This window comes from Triturus cristatus, chromosome 3_2, assembly GCF_964204655.1.
Source record: "Triturus cristatus chromosome 3_2, aTriCri1.1, whole genome shotgun sequence".
NCBI classification, from domain to species: Eukaryota; Metazoa; Chordata; class Amphibia; order Caudata; family Salamandridae; genus Triturus; species Triturus cristatus.
Window position 1 is genome coordinate 458,093,093 of NC_140584.1, and position 16,779 is coordinate 458,109,871.

The following is a 16,779-nucleotide window of genomic DNA, read 5'->3' on the forward strand; positions in this document are numbered from 1 at the left end:
TTTCAGTAATATGGGACAAGATCATGAAACCTTGAAATTTTTGGAACAACAGGATTTAATATTACTTCAAGAAACCTGGAACCAGAGACCAGTATCAATCTCAGGTTACATAGAGTTTCATATCTTAGCTGAAAAACTCTCAAAATTTGGTCACCCGAGAGGAGGACTATCAGTATACATCTCTCAGCAATATAGATGGCAAGCGGAAGAGATAGATACTGGGGCTAATTGGCTGCAAGCAATAAAACTCACAGCAAAGTTTGATTCAAATGTACAGATTTATAACTTATTAGTGCTTAATGTATATGTACACCCAGAAAAGAAACAGAAAAAGGAAAGACTTATAATATTAATATCCCTCCTTCAAGCATTGCAAACTTCATATGAATGGTACTCTTTTAATTATTTCAGGAGACTTTAATACCAACCTCGTGAAAGATAAATATTTATCTCAAGAACTTAGAGAGCTGGGCCTGACAATTTTGAATGGGAACACAAATGGGGATAAATCCATAACAACTTTTTTAAGCGGTAAACGGCGATCAACTATAGATTTTATAATAATGAGCAATAACCTGCTACCAAAGGTAAACGCATTTGATGTTGAGCAAAGGACAGAAAGTGACCACTTTCCTTTAATTACCAAAATCATAATGCCAGTAAATAAATCTCAAAAAATAAAAACAAACAGTTATTCAAAACACGGAAAAATTCAATTTACGGAAACTGAAATGGGGTGGTAAAGATATTAAACCAGTAATGGAGAAATTCAAAAATCTATTGTTAATACAATCAATTGAAGATAAAAAAAACCCTTTAAAAGCTTGGGAAAATTTATGTGACTCCATAACCAGAGACCCCCCAGTTCAAAAATTAAAAAATGGAAGAATAGATAGTGGAATGAAGCCATGGTTCAATCTTACGCTCCGGGAGGCAAAAAAGAAAATTTCCCGTGAAGTTCGGAAGCAGGTAATAATGATGAAAAACGGAAGGAATCCAGATAAGGTAAAACTAAGAACAATGCGAAATAAATACAAGATAATGCTAAGTAAAGCAAAAAAAGTATATCAAGAAGAAATCTGGACTAAATTATTAATTGCTGGAAAGAATAAAAATGGACGGTCATTTTGGGGTATAATTAACAAATTAACAAAGGGTAACCAACTAAAACAAGAGGCAGGAATCGGAGAAGATAAATGGATCAAGCACGTTAAAAATATGTTCGCTGGTGGGAAGAGCGTACAAAAGTGTCATAATAATAAAGAGTATGAAATATTTTCCAATGAATCAGAGCAAAAAAAACCTTCGCTCAAAACACAGGAGCAGCAACTGGAGGACAAAAGGATGTCAAACACGGGCAAAAAGAACCGACTTAGTAATAACACTGGAAAAGTTATCACAAGCGTATTTAAAGCGTTAGAAGCTAATATCCTGGACCTAGACACCCTTGTGACAGCTAAACAGCTAAAAGGAATAATAAAACATTTAAAAACAGAGGGTGCAGCAGGACCAAATGGACTCGCAAACGCTCTTTTCAAACACTTTCCTGAGTTTTGGGCCGAATATTTAACTCCATTATTTAATTGGATTTATACCCAGAATAAAACGCCCAAGTCCTGGAAAGGAAGTATAATACACCCTATTTTTAAAAAGGGCGATCATAACGAGCCTGGAAATTACAGGCTGATATCTTTGACAGATGTGGATGCAAAACTATATGGATCATGTTTGCTGCAGCACCTTCAAGATTGGATGGAGGAAACAAAAATAATACCTATGTTTCAAACAGGTTTTAGGTAAAAAATGGGCACCTTAACAAATTTAACAACCTTGGCACTCCTAAAAGGAAAAGCAGAAAAAAAGAAGACCAGATTATTTGCATGTTTCATTGATCTACGAGCAGCATTCGACAGAGTGAATCGAAACAGACTATGGAAAAAATTAAATCTATGGGGAATACCAAAGAGCCTGTTGGATGCAATAAAAAATCTGTATAGCGACACTTGGGCAAGAGTCAAATTGGGAGACGGCAGTAGTACTACTGGCGAAATTATTACGCAACAGGGCCTAAAACAAGGATGCGTCCTCGCCCCAAGCTTATTTAATCTTTATATGGCGGACATCTCACAGCATATGAAGATAGCAGAAGGCCACCCGCCGAAGTTGGCAAACATCCCAATCCCCCTTCTGCAATACGCGGACGACATTGTTGTTCTGAGCCAAACCCCAATAGGACTCCAAAGATTGATTAATGATTTGGTAATCTATCTGGAGCACGAAAGTCTGGAATTAAATAAAGAAAAGACTAAAGTGGTCCGTTTAGTTGATACAAAAAAACTGATATTTAAATGGTTCGCAAACAAAATACAAATAAAGGAAGAACCATCATATAAATATCTAGGTCTAAAAATAGAAAGAGGTTCATCGAACAAAGAACTCAAAATAGACCTAAAGGCAAAAACCCACTCTTTGATTTATGCACACCGGATACTACAAAAAAAGTTGAGTTGCCCAAATTATACCCACCAGTTAAACGTGATGAAATCACAGATTTTGCCAACCTTGTCATATGCTTTGGTAACCTGGTGCGGTAAAGAGGCGGGGCTGTTAAATAACCTTCAAATGAGGGCATATAAAGCAGTTTTAAATCTTCCAAAATCAGCCTCACCGGCCCAGGTTCGCTTAGAATTTGGTCTTCTGAACCAGAAGTTCTGTAGCAGGGGCACTTTTGTAAAATTTTGTCACAAAATACGCCTATCCAAAGAAGGAACATTGGATAGTCTATGCTGGAAGGAAATAAGAAACCAGCTGAGTAAAGACACGCAAGGCAGTTGGGGAAATTATTTGGCTCAATCTTTGAAGGTCCTTGAAATTCAACCATTATGGGACTCTAATCCAGATAGACCGACTTTTAATAAAATAATAAACAATGCTGTCAAACGGATGTCGTTTTTGGAAGATCAATCATTAATCACGAAGCGACGACATGGGTGGACAGTAATAAACTCATTCTGGGATAAAGCCGCAGTCTTATCTAAGAAGTCATTTTAACGTGACATTAAAACAGAGATACATTGAATATCGGTTGGGCTTACATTTTTCAAAAGATTTGTTATTAACTTATAAAGGCAGCTATATGGATTTCTGTTGTCGCTTATGCGGCTATAAAAATGAAACACTACCCCACTTGCTATGCGCTTGCCCAGCATTATTGGACATAAGGAGACAATTTTTAAAAAACATCTTTAACAAACTGAATATTCGCACATGCAGGCAAGCTGTTATTCAATGGTTAGATGGAACATCTCCCATGTTGGCCTGTAGGGGGGTTAAATATATGAGACATGTACAATCCCTCCTACAACAAGTGGAACAGAGGGGGATAAAAGAGCCCGAAAAACTCAAAACTAACATTATATAGATAAATGTTCAAATAACTTATGGACAAGTTGATTTTAAACCAACACTACATAGATAAATGTATAAATAAATTTATGGACAATTTGATTTTATAGCGGTATAAATAAGAGTATTTTAATGAATGTATCTTATTGTATTTTGTAATAGTTTTTAATAACTGGAAACAATAAATTGACTTGACTTGACTTGATAGCGAGGGACAAGGCATGACAGACCAAATTAAAGTGCCATGGATGACAGCAATGGGCTGATTATGACAATAACGGGTAGTGGTAGGCGGCGATGTTTCCAGTAAATGTAATGTAAAACGTGGTTATCAGTGACTGCAGCGGGGGCAACAGATGACATTAGTGGAATTAAATTAACGGTCAGTTTAAGTGATTTGGGTGTGGTGAAAGCAAGGTACATTGTGGTGCAGTGTGGCGTTAGGAATGAGACAGTCTGGCTAGCAAAATGAGAAGAAGACAGTAAAAGCGAAAGGTGGGCAGCAAGGAGGGGAGTGCAGAAGTTGATGAGGGACAGACGCTTGTCAGCAAGATGTAGTGGGATGACAGTGATGAGCATGACTCCAAGTGACAGCGCACTGGAGTTGATAGCAAGACGAAGCGGGTATTACCAAGCTGGAGTGAGTGACGGTGAAGGGAAGAGGAAAGGGGCAGCAAGTGACAGTGGATGATAGCAGGACAGTCAGTGGTATCCCAGTGGAACACAGTGGGTGTCGTTAAGGCGTGTGGAGTAGTTGCACAACAGCGGATGGCAATGACGGATAACGCTATAGAAATATTGACGTAGTGAGAACAAGGAATTACATCGAGGGCACTCACTGTTCATTGGGTATTTAGTGTGGGGTCGAGGATTGCAACGACGACGTAATACGGCCAGTTATTATTATGACAGGGACAGAAAACATAAGTTAAATTGCCACGTCCCTCCACCTGTCTCTTACCTTCCTTGCCGTTACTCTTCCGCGCTCAGTGCTACCGATCTACTGGGAAACTGATTTTCTCCACAACTTCAGTAACCGGGTCCAATGAAAGGATAAACCCTGTGACGTTTGCACGTTACGGATTGACGTTTGACGGCCCTTCAGTGCGCGTGCTCCAGGCTCACCTGTGTTTATGGAAGTGTGTGATGCCTTGTGAGGTTTCAGTTAAACACCTGGAAGTCAGCGGACGTTTTATAAACACACTTCTGGGTGGCACGTGAAACAAAACTAGCTCACCACCCACTCAAATACACGGCTGCGACTTAGTTTCGTGGCGTTTCGAGTTATATGAGATGCGCATGCGCACAAATAAAAACGCGTGCCCAAGGCTAATTGGGCCACGTTGCGTTCTGTGAAGAAAAGGAGAAATAGAATGGATGCAAATCTGTGGGATACGATGGTACATAGTGCTGAAAGCGATAAGCAAATAGAGAATGATACACAGGATTGGCGAGGAGATCAAAGCGAGAAAGAGCTGTGCGAGTGTCTCAAATAAAAGGCAAAGTTAGAAGCGTTACAAATATATGTGTTCAGTTGTATTAGGTTTAGTCATATAAAATATATGGTTTCTTCGTGTTGAATAGATTTTTACAATAGATCTGCATTTAAATAATGTTCTGCCGAAAGAATGACCACCTGGCATGGGTACAAATTCATGACAGCGAGTGTAAAAATTCACAACAAAGGGTCATAATTCAGAACAAATATTCAGGACAGAGGGTCAACATTCAGGTAAAAAATTCTGGACAAAAGGTAAGTGTGTGGTGTTACTGTCTAGTGCTCTGCACCCACGTGATCTGCGCTGCGCCTCATGGTATCGTGGGAGGCGGTGCACCCTTCGAACTCCGCGGCGCGGCATCCAGAATTGCAGAGGGGGGGCGGCGCTCAACGGTCACCACAAATGGGCCACGCAGCTTCCTCTCACCTATCTGCGTACTAAAGAAGACGCAGCCCAGGCGCCCCAATGCTGCCAGCGTGCCCGGGATTTCCACACGGCTGCACAGGAAGGCCGGAGTGAGCCCCACCAGGTGCACCTGCAGGTCCCACCACCTCAGCCACCGCTGTCAGCCGGGCACCCCGCCGACAACCCTTCCAAGAGGACACACTTCCGGCCAGCAAGATGTGCGCCCAGACCAACCCCGTGCCGTTCCTCCCTAAGCCTGGTGAACCTGCCATGAAATGGGTGGACAGGAAGGGGTACTCTCTGAACTACCTATCGGCCCTAGAAGACGAAGGCGAAGAAGCGTTCTCTAGCAAACGCAGGAAGAAGATACTCCTTCACAATCTCGGACCGGAGGGTGTACAAGTGTATGAGAACATGGTCAAGAAGCCAAGAGCAGCCGCAGATGAAGACGTATTCCTACACGCGTTAGACGACTTAGACGGCTACTACCAACCGGTTATTTGCATAGCCATAGATAGATACAATTTTTTTCAACGCAAACAAAGCGACACGGAGACAGTGGAAGACTACGTCACAGCACTCAAGAAACTGGCTATAAACTGCAAGTTTGGGTACCTGCACGACAACCTGATACGGGACCAAATAATAATGCACACGGCCAACACCAGCGTGCAGGAGAAGTTGTGGGTGAGTGGGGAGGCGCCCCTCCATGAAATCATAGCGATCGTCCAAAAGGCGGAACTCTACAAAAGATGCGCGGCGGCAGCGAAAAAAGAGGACTCAAAACTGACTGTGCAGGATAAGCGACAAAGACACGCCCAGAGACAAACCAGGCTCCTCCACGGGACACAAGTCTGGCCGACGCCTCATGACGACCTCGACAGGCCCTCCCCGGTCCTCCCACGATTCGAAAAGCTCCTGCTACAGGTGCGGCAGCCAGACGCACATGGCCAATGACAAACAATGTCCTGCCTTCCACGTCAAGTGCTCCTTTTGCAGCGTGACTGGACACTTCGGTAAAGTCTGCAGGTGGAGACCCCGCAGCAACGCAGTCAAGTGTGTCATGTACGACTCGGAGACCAACGTGAAAGAAGGAGAAGAAGACGAAGATTGCATTGTGCATAGAGGACCAAGTGTTAGGCTTTGACTGCACCTACAGGAGGAAACCGTCCTGTCTCATGTCCATAGGAGGGATCCAGATCTCCATGGTGGCGGACTCAGAGTCCCCATTCACAATCATAAAAAGAGAGACATGGGACAAGGACTTTGCAAGCACACTAATGCATCACCTACATCCTACGGATGTACATCCTGTCACCTTCACAGGTGAAAAGATTCCCATGGTAGGATTCCGATGACTACACTTCGAGTTCAAGGGGCGGGAGACCACGGGCAAGTTGTACGTGGTAGAAACAGGACCCTCAGTCCTAGGATGGATCGAACAAGGAGCACTGGGCATCCAGCTCAACCCCGGCGGAAAAACGCAAGTACTGATGACCGGCGAAAGCCCCGGCCCCAACGTGGACAAACTTCGTGAAGAGTTCCCCAACGTCTTTGGCGGGACCATTGGACAATTGTCTAAGTTCACTCATAAAATACTTCAACTTAAAAACTTAAAGACTTGGTGGTCCCCATCAGTCACAAGGTACGCAACATCCCCTTCAACTGCAGGGAAGCCGTGCAACTCGAATTATAATGCCTGGAGGCCAATGGAGTAATTGAACCCATCGAAAGCGTAGAGTGGCTGGCGCCCTTGGTAGTGGCACGCAAACCTAACAGAAAAGTGTGCCTGTGCGTTGACCTTCGAGAACTAAACAAAAATATACTAGTTCCCGCTTCCACGCATCGACATGCTAGCTCAAACGAGCGGAATCAAGTGGTTCTCGAACATTGACCTTACTGCCACGTAACATCAGATCTTACTCTACCCTTCGTCAAGGAAGCTGACCTCGTTCATCACCCCATTCGGATGCTACCGATTCATGCGCCTGCCCTTCGTACTGCCATCCGCAGCATCAGTATTCCAAAAACAAATGTACAAGCTGTTCAAAGACTGCCGCGATGTCCTGTACTTCCAGGATGACATCCTAGTAATGGGGAGAACCAAGCCAGAACACAATGAGACCCTTAGAACAGTCCTGCACACCCTGTCCAACAATGTCCTCACAATTGAATTGGAAAAGTGCAGATTCGGCCTGCGCAAGGTCACATAACTGGGGCATGAAATCGGGGAACACGTAATTTCTCCAAAGACAGCCAACGTCGAAGCTATCAAATCGGCACCCAAACCAAGCTCCAAGGATGAAGTACGATCATTCCTCGAGTTGGCGGAATTCTATAGTCAAGAACTTCACCACCAAGACCCACAACCAATGCCAGTTGCTGAAGAACAAATCCACTTTCCACTGGTCGGCGGAATCAGATGCAGAATTCGAGGCAATCTAAACAGACATCTGCGAAACCATTCCACTACAAGGGTTCAACAGCTCCACCCCCAGCATCCTGACAACCGACGCCAGCGAGAAGGGATTGGGAGCAGTCCTGTCGCAAAGTGCCACAGACGGCACGAAAGTCACCATCGGCTTGGCATCCCGCTCCCTTGCTCCCAACGAAGAGAAGTTTAGTGTTATAGAAAAAGAGATGCTGGCTGTCATCTGGGCAATGGAGAAATTCCGACAATACCGCTGGGGATCCAAATTCACACTCCGCATGGACCACAAGCCGCTGATCAAAGGCCTCACGTCCAGCGGAATGCCAAAGCCACCCCACGCATAGCAAAAATGACACTCCGGCTCCTGGATTTCATCTACGATGTGGAATTCCTGCCAGGCCACAAGAACAAAGTAGCCGACTTTCTCAGCTGGTCGGCCGCAATGGAGGACGCCCCACACTCCGACCATTAGGAGGAATGCCAAGTGGCGCTCACTGCAGACCAGGAGACCACCATAGGGGCGCATGATTGGAAGACAGCGTACGACCGCGACCAGGAACTCTCAAAAGTGAAGACCAACATCACACAAGGCAGGCCCGAGAAGGAACACTTGAAAGGCGATCTCAGAAAGTACTGGGAGGTACGCAAGGAGTTATCCCTCAGCGACGATGCCACGTTCCTCCTCAGAGGCGACAAAGTAATTCCCCCGAAGGATGTGATGAACCGCCTCCTCACCATCCTGCCTGAAGGCCATCTCGGCATCTTCAAATCCAAACTAAGAGTGAAACAGTCATACTGGTAGCCGGCAGTGGACAACTCTGTGGAAAGGTTTGTGCGAGCATGCCATCACTGCGCTAACGCCGACAAAGCACACACGATGCAGAGACCCCGATGGGGGAATTCAACACGCCCAAGAACCCATGGGAAGAATTGTCAGTGGACATCCTGGGGCCCCATTCTGGGCTCATGGGGAGTACACAAATACGTGATCGTCCTCGTCGACAGATACTCCAAGTGGCCGGAGGTGGACACTGATGCCGTCATCACTTTCTTGACAAACACATTTTTGAGGGAGGGTATTCCAAGAGTCCTCACCAGCGACAATGGCCCCCTGTTCACCTCGGAAAAGTGGACAGCATTCCTCCAAAAGAACCGGCATCCAAAACAAACATACACCAGTTTATCATCCTGCCGGCAACAGCTAAGCAGAACTGTTCAACCAAGTCCTCATGGGCTCAGTACAGGCGCGGGCAAGAACTGGGAGACGGAAATCAGGAACACCGTGTGGGCCTATCGTATCACTGCTACCCTTACCCGGTACTGCCCGTTCCGGATCCTTCGCGGCAGGGAGTCGTTCACAGGGGACAACCTGGCGTGGATGGACTTGAAACTTCAAAGCCGCTGGTCACCAGCAGTGGTGAGAAGCAACATACAGAAAGCCCAAAAGATATACAAGGACAATTACGACAAGACTCACAGAGTGCGGGCAGTCTCCTTAGCCCAAGGGGACTGGGTAAGAGTGAAACTAGGCCACTTCGGCAAGAAAGGTGACAGCAAATTCAGCCCGCCCCTTCAAGTCCAAGAACTGTACTCCCGCTCAGCACTACTAAGTGACGGCAAAGTATGGTCGCACAGCAGAATGGCAAAGTGCAACAAGGTCCTACAGTAGCAAGCCAATGGATCCTCCTCCATGACACGCCCTCAAGGGAAGATGATGGATTTGGACGACGACGTTACCACCAACAATTGTGAGTCTGGCGGTCTGGAGGAGGGGACAGGGGGCAGCACCGAATCGGCTGGTGAAAGTAACAACGCCGCCCCATCACAACACACACCTCCCCAAACGCCCGGTCAGGCGGACACACCAGGAACAAGGCAAGGGACGTCCACTCCACGCGTCAACTGCCAGGGAAGAGAATCGCAAGTGGAGCAGGCCTCCTACACACACACCCGCACAGGTAGAAGAGTGGGGAGACCAAGAAGATACAATGACTTTACCACATAGAGCTCCAAGGAGTCAATACCCTCCTCACCCTGAGCTGACAACGCAGATACCTGAGACTCCTCCGGTGAGGGATCACCACGCACAAATTGGGTACACAAGTGCTCACGCACAATCCACTGATAAGACGTTCATGTAGTTGGAACAATTGTTCATATGCCTCTTGCATCGTTATTAAAGGAGGGAGATAAGTGGTGTTACTGTCTAGTGCTCTGCACCCACGTGATCTGTGCTGCACCTCATGGTATCGTGAGAGGCGGTGCAGAACGTGGGGGCAGAGAATAGTGCATGGACGTTTGCCTCCCTCTGCGAATAAAGGGACTTAAGCAGCATACCCTGTGTGTGTCATCTTTCCCTCCGGGGCACGCACCTTCTATCACCACAAAGTGTTGTATCTGGCTTGTGGTATGATGCATCTTTCCTGCTTCTCTGCCCTTGCTGCTCAGCCAGTGTGCATGTGCTGTGGAATGTTGGTGTGCATGGTGATGTAATGGAATGTGAGGATGCCTGGATGTGGAGTGTCAGTTGGAGTATGGGCAGACCAGCAAAGAGGCTGCTCCTGGTGGAGCTGAATGCAGATCTACTTCTAGACCATCTAAGAACTAAGATCAATAAACCTTCATCTTTATTCTACACCTCGGCTACTGGACTCATTACATTACAACATAATTTGGCGACGAGGATGGGATTAATCTACTGAAACTACACTTGAGGATCTACTTTAAGCAACCATAAGGAAAGGTAACTGAAGAAACAATTGGAGTACTTTTCATAAGAGCCTGCCTAAGGATTTTACACCCTGCTGCCCCACCAGTGTCCAGTTTCATTCAGACAGCCCATAAGACAGGGTGTATGTCTTTCCTCCTGTTTTTATTTTCAAGCTTCTCTTACTTCCACCACAGGCCAGGAGGCAGCCCTTACTTTAAACTTATATGGACTGGTACCATGGAAAGGAGTACAACTTGTACTGAATATTTTATTTTAAGCTGCAGTGTTCATATAAAATCAGCCTGAAGCATACGATTGTGTGGAACTTTATAGAAACCACCAGCATTCTTTTAAAAAAAGGACACCACAGCATTTAAGAAATGGACTTTGCTCAGCAAAGGAACTGGCAGGGACATGTCTACATGACATGTTCCACCCCCGCTCATTCCTTCCTTTCTCCCAAGAGATGGAACCTTCGCAGGTCCCATTTCAATTGCCTTGATAGCTTGCCACACCCAGAAATTGACAGCATCCCACCTGGATTTTTACAGTGCGCACGTTGGTGTAAGTCCCCCCCCAGTGGGTCCAGTGTTTTTTCGCACTATTCTTCTCTTCGAGCCTAGTCACGAGGTAATTGTGTGCCGCTACCCGTCGCTTTCCTGTCCCCACCCCTACTTGGGCTCATTTTTAATTAGCTCCTATCCTTTTTCCCTTTTATTTCTCTTCTTCTTGGTCCACCAGGAGTGATCACATGTATATAGATATATGTATATCCTTTCACCCCCAGCTGAAATGCCGTCGACTTTTTACAGCGAAATTCTCGGCGCCCACATCAAGGATTCCCGACTTGATTAATTTGTATTTTCTACCATTTATTGTTTAGGTGTCCTAACTATGTAAACATTTTTACTTTTACTTGCTTTTTGTTGCGCCCCCTCCTATCGCTGTACATACTTCCCCACATGTCACTTGCGCCGTCACAATCCCTCACGAGCACTTGTGCACAGTTTCCCACAGGTTACATGTCATTCAATGTAACGCAGTGCCTCCCATACATTTTATTATATGAAACCGAATATGTCAAATGTGTATATTCACTAAAATACAATTTATGTTACAAAAACAATTTGTCTCCCTGGTTTTCTCCCCTTTTGAGTCTATTCTCAGCAACTAGTTGTGCTATGTGTAACTGACCTTCAATTTACACCCTTTTAAGACACTGTTTTATGATATAGATGATTGCCCTAGTCTCTTCAAGGTATATGGGCTACCTCCTGTAGTCTGATACTGTTTACTTTGAGCAACTGCTTGTTACGAGAGGTTGTCCCACTTGGGACTAACTTGTTCATTCTAATCACATACCACCTGTGTACCTTGTCACACATCATGGTTTCCAGGGAATCGCCAAACTATGCAGACGAATATATACAGAGAATTCTTAGTTGACTATCTCTCCTTTCTTCCACCACCACTTCCTCCTCCACAGGAGTGAACACTTGACGTATTCTATTGGATAGACTTGAAAAACTTAGAAAGAAGCAAATTTGCACTGACCTACATGCCCGTATGTTAACAGAGTACTTAAAGTCCAACGTGATACAATTAGGATTACAAATTCGCAACGTCCCGGCGATCTTTACCAAGGATCCTATGTTCAGATCCGCATTCAGCCACTTTCCCACAACTTGCTCTAAACACTGGATGGTCTTGGTAATCGACACAGCCCTCGAACATAGTCTATAAGGAACTAGAGGAGATAGCAATATTGGAAAAACTTGTCTTGGCGGATAGTACCATTGCAGATGCAAAAACCCTTCTGGATAAAATAAACGCAACAATTTCCAACTTCGAGACATTCGAACAGAGCAAGAAGATAAACAAAATCCAAAAGGACATCCGGAATTATAATAACGAACAGACTTACCCTTACCTCAGGGATGACTTCTAAGATACGCCCTACCAACCACCTAGACAACAAAAGTATTGGGGCCGATTCTGCAGTCTCCAACAAGTGTCCTTTTCTGAGTTCTCTAACACCTCAGCAGAGGACTCCAGCCCTGGGGAGGGCCCAAGTACTTCAAAACCACAGAGAGCTCAACAACCGAGACCACAACCACTATTCCTGGTTGTTTTTTTTAGACACAAACCAAGGCAGAGGCAGGGGCCGCTCAAGAGGAAACTACCAGTATCAGTATTCGGGCGAACGTCAAACCCGCTGCAAGTTCTATCAATGGGGCCCGAACTAAGCACAGAAATCATCAACATGGGCACCACCAATTCGCTCCCCATCTTCAACCTTTCTCAACATGACCTTTCTGCCTATGAAACCAGCCTCCTGAGTAAATGACTCACCCCGACAAAAGCAATGCCTCTGAAATACAGGAAAATCTACTTCAGTTCTTCAGAAGAAGTAGGCTTAAACATTTCTTCTCTAAAAGACCACCATGTGAGCAAACCACCCGTTCACTATTTCAACCAGCCTCGACCATCAACCCTGCATCATCCCTCATGCACACTGAGATCCTGACGTTTGATAGACGAATACTACATGAAATGAAGAATATCCAATCACAACATGAATTTGTGCCCTACAATCTCACAATGCTTGAGAAGCAAGCCTAACACAACCTCAGAGCTAACAAAAATATAAGCATCAAGCCAGCAGACAAGGGCAGTGGCATCGTCATTCTGGATCAACCTAAATATGATGTAGAGATCCTTTGGCAGTTGGACAATACCAACCCCTACCATGCCTTACCATCTGATCCATTACCAGGGATTAGAACCAAAATTCAACAAATCACGGCATTGGCAAAGTCCAACGATATCATAACGGACAAAGAAGCTGTTTTACTCAAAAACAACCATTCACGCACTCCAGATCTTTATGTCCGTCCTAAAATCCACAAGGACCAATGTAACCCTCCAGGCAGACCAATCATGTCAGGCTGCGGCTCGATCCTCGAACCAATTGGAAAGTACATCGACAGCATCATCAGAGAATTTGTTCCCCTCACGGATACCTTTGTCCTTGATAGCATGGCTTTAATCAACCTCATTGGAGACACCCCCTTCACATTAGGAACTGATTTGATGGTTGGGATGGACATCAAACCACTTTACACCAATATCCCCTACCAAGAAGGCCTGTTGGTAATAAAGGAAATACTTGACACAGGACCTCAACCTGCAAGGATCCCTGCAGACTTTGTGATGTCCCTTCTTGAGATTTCTCTAGGAACTAACAACTTCTTTTACAAGGACACCTACTATCTGCAGATTAAAGGCATAGCTATGGGCGCCTGCTTTGCCCCAAATTTCGCCATACTTTATGTCCACCATCTGGAAAGAACAAAGATCCTAACTGACCTCAACCCATTTAGGACATACATCTCCTTCTGGCGTCTTTACATAGATGATATTCTGCTCATTTGGAAAGGAAATAAGGACAGATTACTAACATTCTTGGATTGGCTACATACATGCCAAAGACACCTTAGGTTCACCATTGACCCTAATTAGAATCATCTACCATTCCTTGATCTCTCTCTACAAGTGGAAGAGAACAAAATCGGGACGGCATTATTTAGAAAGCCCACTGAACTAAACACCTTACTGCTATATTCCAGTTTCCACCCACCAGGATTATGCGATGGCTTGCCCTTCGGGCAGTTCCTACGGATCCGCCTCAACTGCAAATGGAGGAAGGACTTCTTTAGAGCTGCGGTCCTTACTGAAAAACTCATCTCCCGTGGTTATCCTAAGAAATTGGTTACCAGAGCACGCAAACGCGTTTGGTACAATCATTGTGATACCTTGCTCACACCCAGGTAAAAGAGGCCAAATTCACGGATTCCTTTTGTCTCTACTTTCTCCCCCACTAGCAACAAAACTTCAAAATTCATTAAAAGAAACTGGAATACACTTGCCCCTCTCACCATATTCAACGGCCCACCATTGTTCTCTCACCACAGAGGCAAAAACCTTTCAGACCACCTGGTACACGCCATTACATGGCCCAAAACTAGCATCAGAGATGAATCTGTCAGGGGGCCATGCGGCCTCCCCCCTCCGCTTGGACACTACAAATGTCAAAGATGCACAGCGTGCTCTACTTCACTCAACATGAAACATTTTGAGTACGATGGACAGAAACACAAACTAAGATCTCTCACCAACTATAGATCCCAAAATGTTATCTACACCATACGCTGCCCTTGTAATCTTCTATACATTGGTCAGACTACACAGATGATCAAGGACAGAATCATCCAATATAGAAGCCGTGTAAGATATGGCGTGTTGACAGCACCTCTTGTCACACACTTCCAGGAACACAACCACAAAGAAACGGAGTTCACCTGGATGGTCATTGATCAACCAACCCTACCCACAAGGGGCGGGGATATTCAGAGACTCCTAAACAGCTGTGAATGCCATTGGATAGCACGCTGCAATACCATCGAACATGGCCTGAACACCTTGGATGAATGGAACACTACACTCACATGATCAACCCGTAACCCGTACCCCCCTTTTTGTAATCTATGATGACACAGACAACATCTACCCGGATGGTCTCCCCGTATATGTATCCTCATCTCCATTCATAGTGCACTCTCACAGGCAGCCTGCATTCTCATGCACCTACCACCCTAGCTGTCCTGCGATAAGTCTGTTTCAAAATGTTTTGTATCCCCTTACTCATAAGCATAATTCCATAATTCCATGATTCCCCAACGCCATGTACTTCTCCCTCTACACTTTCTGTAGACCGCCCTCCAGCATGATGAGTCACCCTTAAATATGCTTTGAGTTTAACTACCCAGCTCGTGCAAAAATTGGTCCCTCATATTGAAGCCCATGTTCCTTCATGTATATACCCCTTTCAATGGGTCTTGTCATGGCTTCCTCAAAAAATGTACTACTCACGTGTTAGACTCGTTTTTACACACACATATGTTTATTGTGTGTATACACTTTGTTATCATTGTCTTTTGCTGATTGCAGCTACTTCTAGTCTGTCATTTCTGTCCCTCATCTTTGCCCTTTGTTTTTATGCGCGCTCTAGTCTTCATTCTCCTCGTGCACCACGTGGCCGGCTTCCACAAACAATGTACTAATCACGTGTTAAACTCGTTTTTATACACACGGATGTTTATTGTGTGTATTCACCTTGATGTTTTGTTTGATTATCATTCTTATTTGCTGATGACAGGTATCTCTAGTCTGTCTTTTCTGTCCCTTTTGTCTGCCAGTTTCATTTTATGCGCGCTCTAGTCTTAAGTTCCCTCGCGCACTACGTTACCTGCCCCACGTCACTTGCATCCTGCATTTAGTCAATGCTAGCGGTGCATGCCCACAGTGACTGACTCCTGCCGGCCTTATGTGACCTCTCGACATGCCCCAAGCTGATTTCGCCAAGTAAGTTTTGCCCTACTATTAACAATCTCCGTGCTGATCCCGGCCCGTTTGGCTTGCCCTCCTTCATTTCCTTGGCCTGCCAGCCACTAGCCCCACCCCTGCATCCCAGTTCCGTCCTCTCGGGCCTAGTCCCGCAGCCTCGTCAGAGGCACACACTGGAGGCTGGCTTCATTGATCTATTCTGCCCGCCCATACCCGCACACGGGCTCCAACCAACCACCCGACTTAGTCTACACTCCCGCAGCCCTCTCGGAGATACCTTTTGCCCGCCTGCGCCCTCATACACAGTCCTTGCTGTTCCAGCCCCACCTTCCACCCCGGCTGACCTTCACAGGCTGTAACCCCACATTACGACGCCCTTACACACCATTTGGCAAGTGTGACTCTCCCCCATCCCAGCACCCGTAGCCCTCTGCACATCCAAATGGGGTTACTTCCTGATCTCCAGATGGGTCCCCTCCTTGCTCATACTTACACAGCCTGGTGGCTCCCAGCCCAGTGCCTGTGGTTTCAGCACAAACTCTTGGAGTCCGACCCCTCGTAGTACCAACGCAGCCATCCCCCCTCCAGTCCTACTCCAACACCACACTGGCCCATAGCAATGTGTTTCCGTCCCACACTCTCGGCCACGCATGTGGCAACGTCCATTCCCTCCTTGGGACTTCTAACTATGTCCCTCCCAGTAAGTCCCCCCACTCTTTCCTTTTTAGGTCTCGCCTGACCCAGCGCATGCGCTGGTCTGGCGAGACATTTTGTGAGGGCTCCAAAAAGTGCTACCAGGCCAGCCTAGAGCTACAGTGCATGTGCGCGGGCGCGCGCGACACACTTTACCGCAATTACTTTCACTTTCGCGGCCGCAGGGTTGCTTTGATGTTTGATCGTGATACCGATCGCGATCACTTTAA

General features: G+C 45.8%; 1 protein-coding gene across 4 annotated transcripts in view; it reads right to left on the bottom strand.

Annotated features, from left to right (window-relative positions):
- The window catches only part of NUCB2 (nucleobindin 2), a 450,013-nt gene extending 433,455 nt beyond the window's left edge, over positions 1-16,558 (bottom strand). For 3 of the 4 annotated variants that reach the window (XM_085648079.1, XM_085648080.1, XM_085648081.1), the window contains exon 1: positions 4,367-4,472. Coding sequence is in view for 1 of the 4 variants with exons in the window: in XM_085648078.1 (XP_085504204.1) it covers positions 16,350-16,508 (159 nt within the window). In the remaining 3 variants the exon portion in view is untranslated. Of the gene's footprint in view, positions 1-4,366; positions 4,473-16,349 lie in introns of those variants that run through there. The other variant, XM_085648078.1, reaches the window with a different exon arrangement.
- Positions 16,559-16,779: the final 221 nt, after the last annotated feature.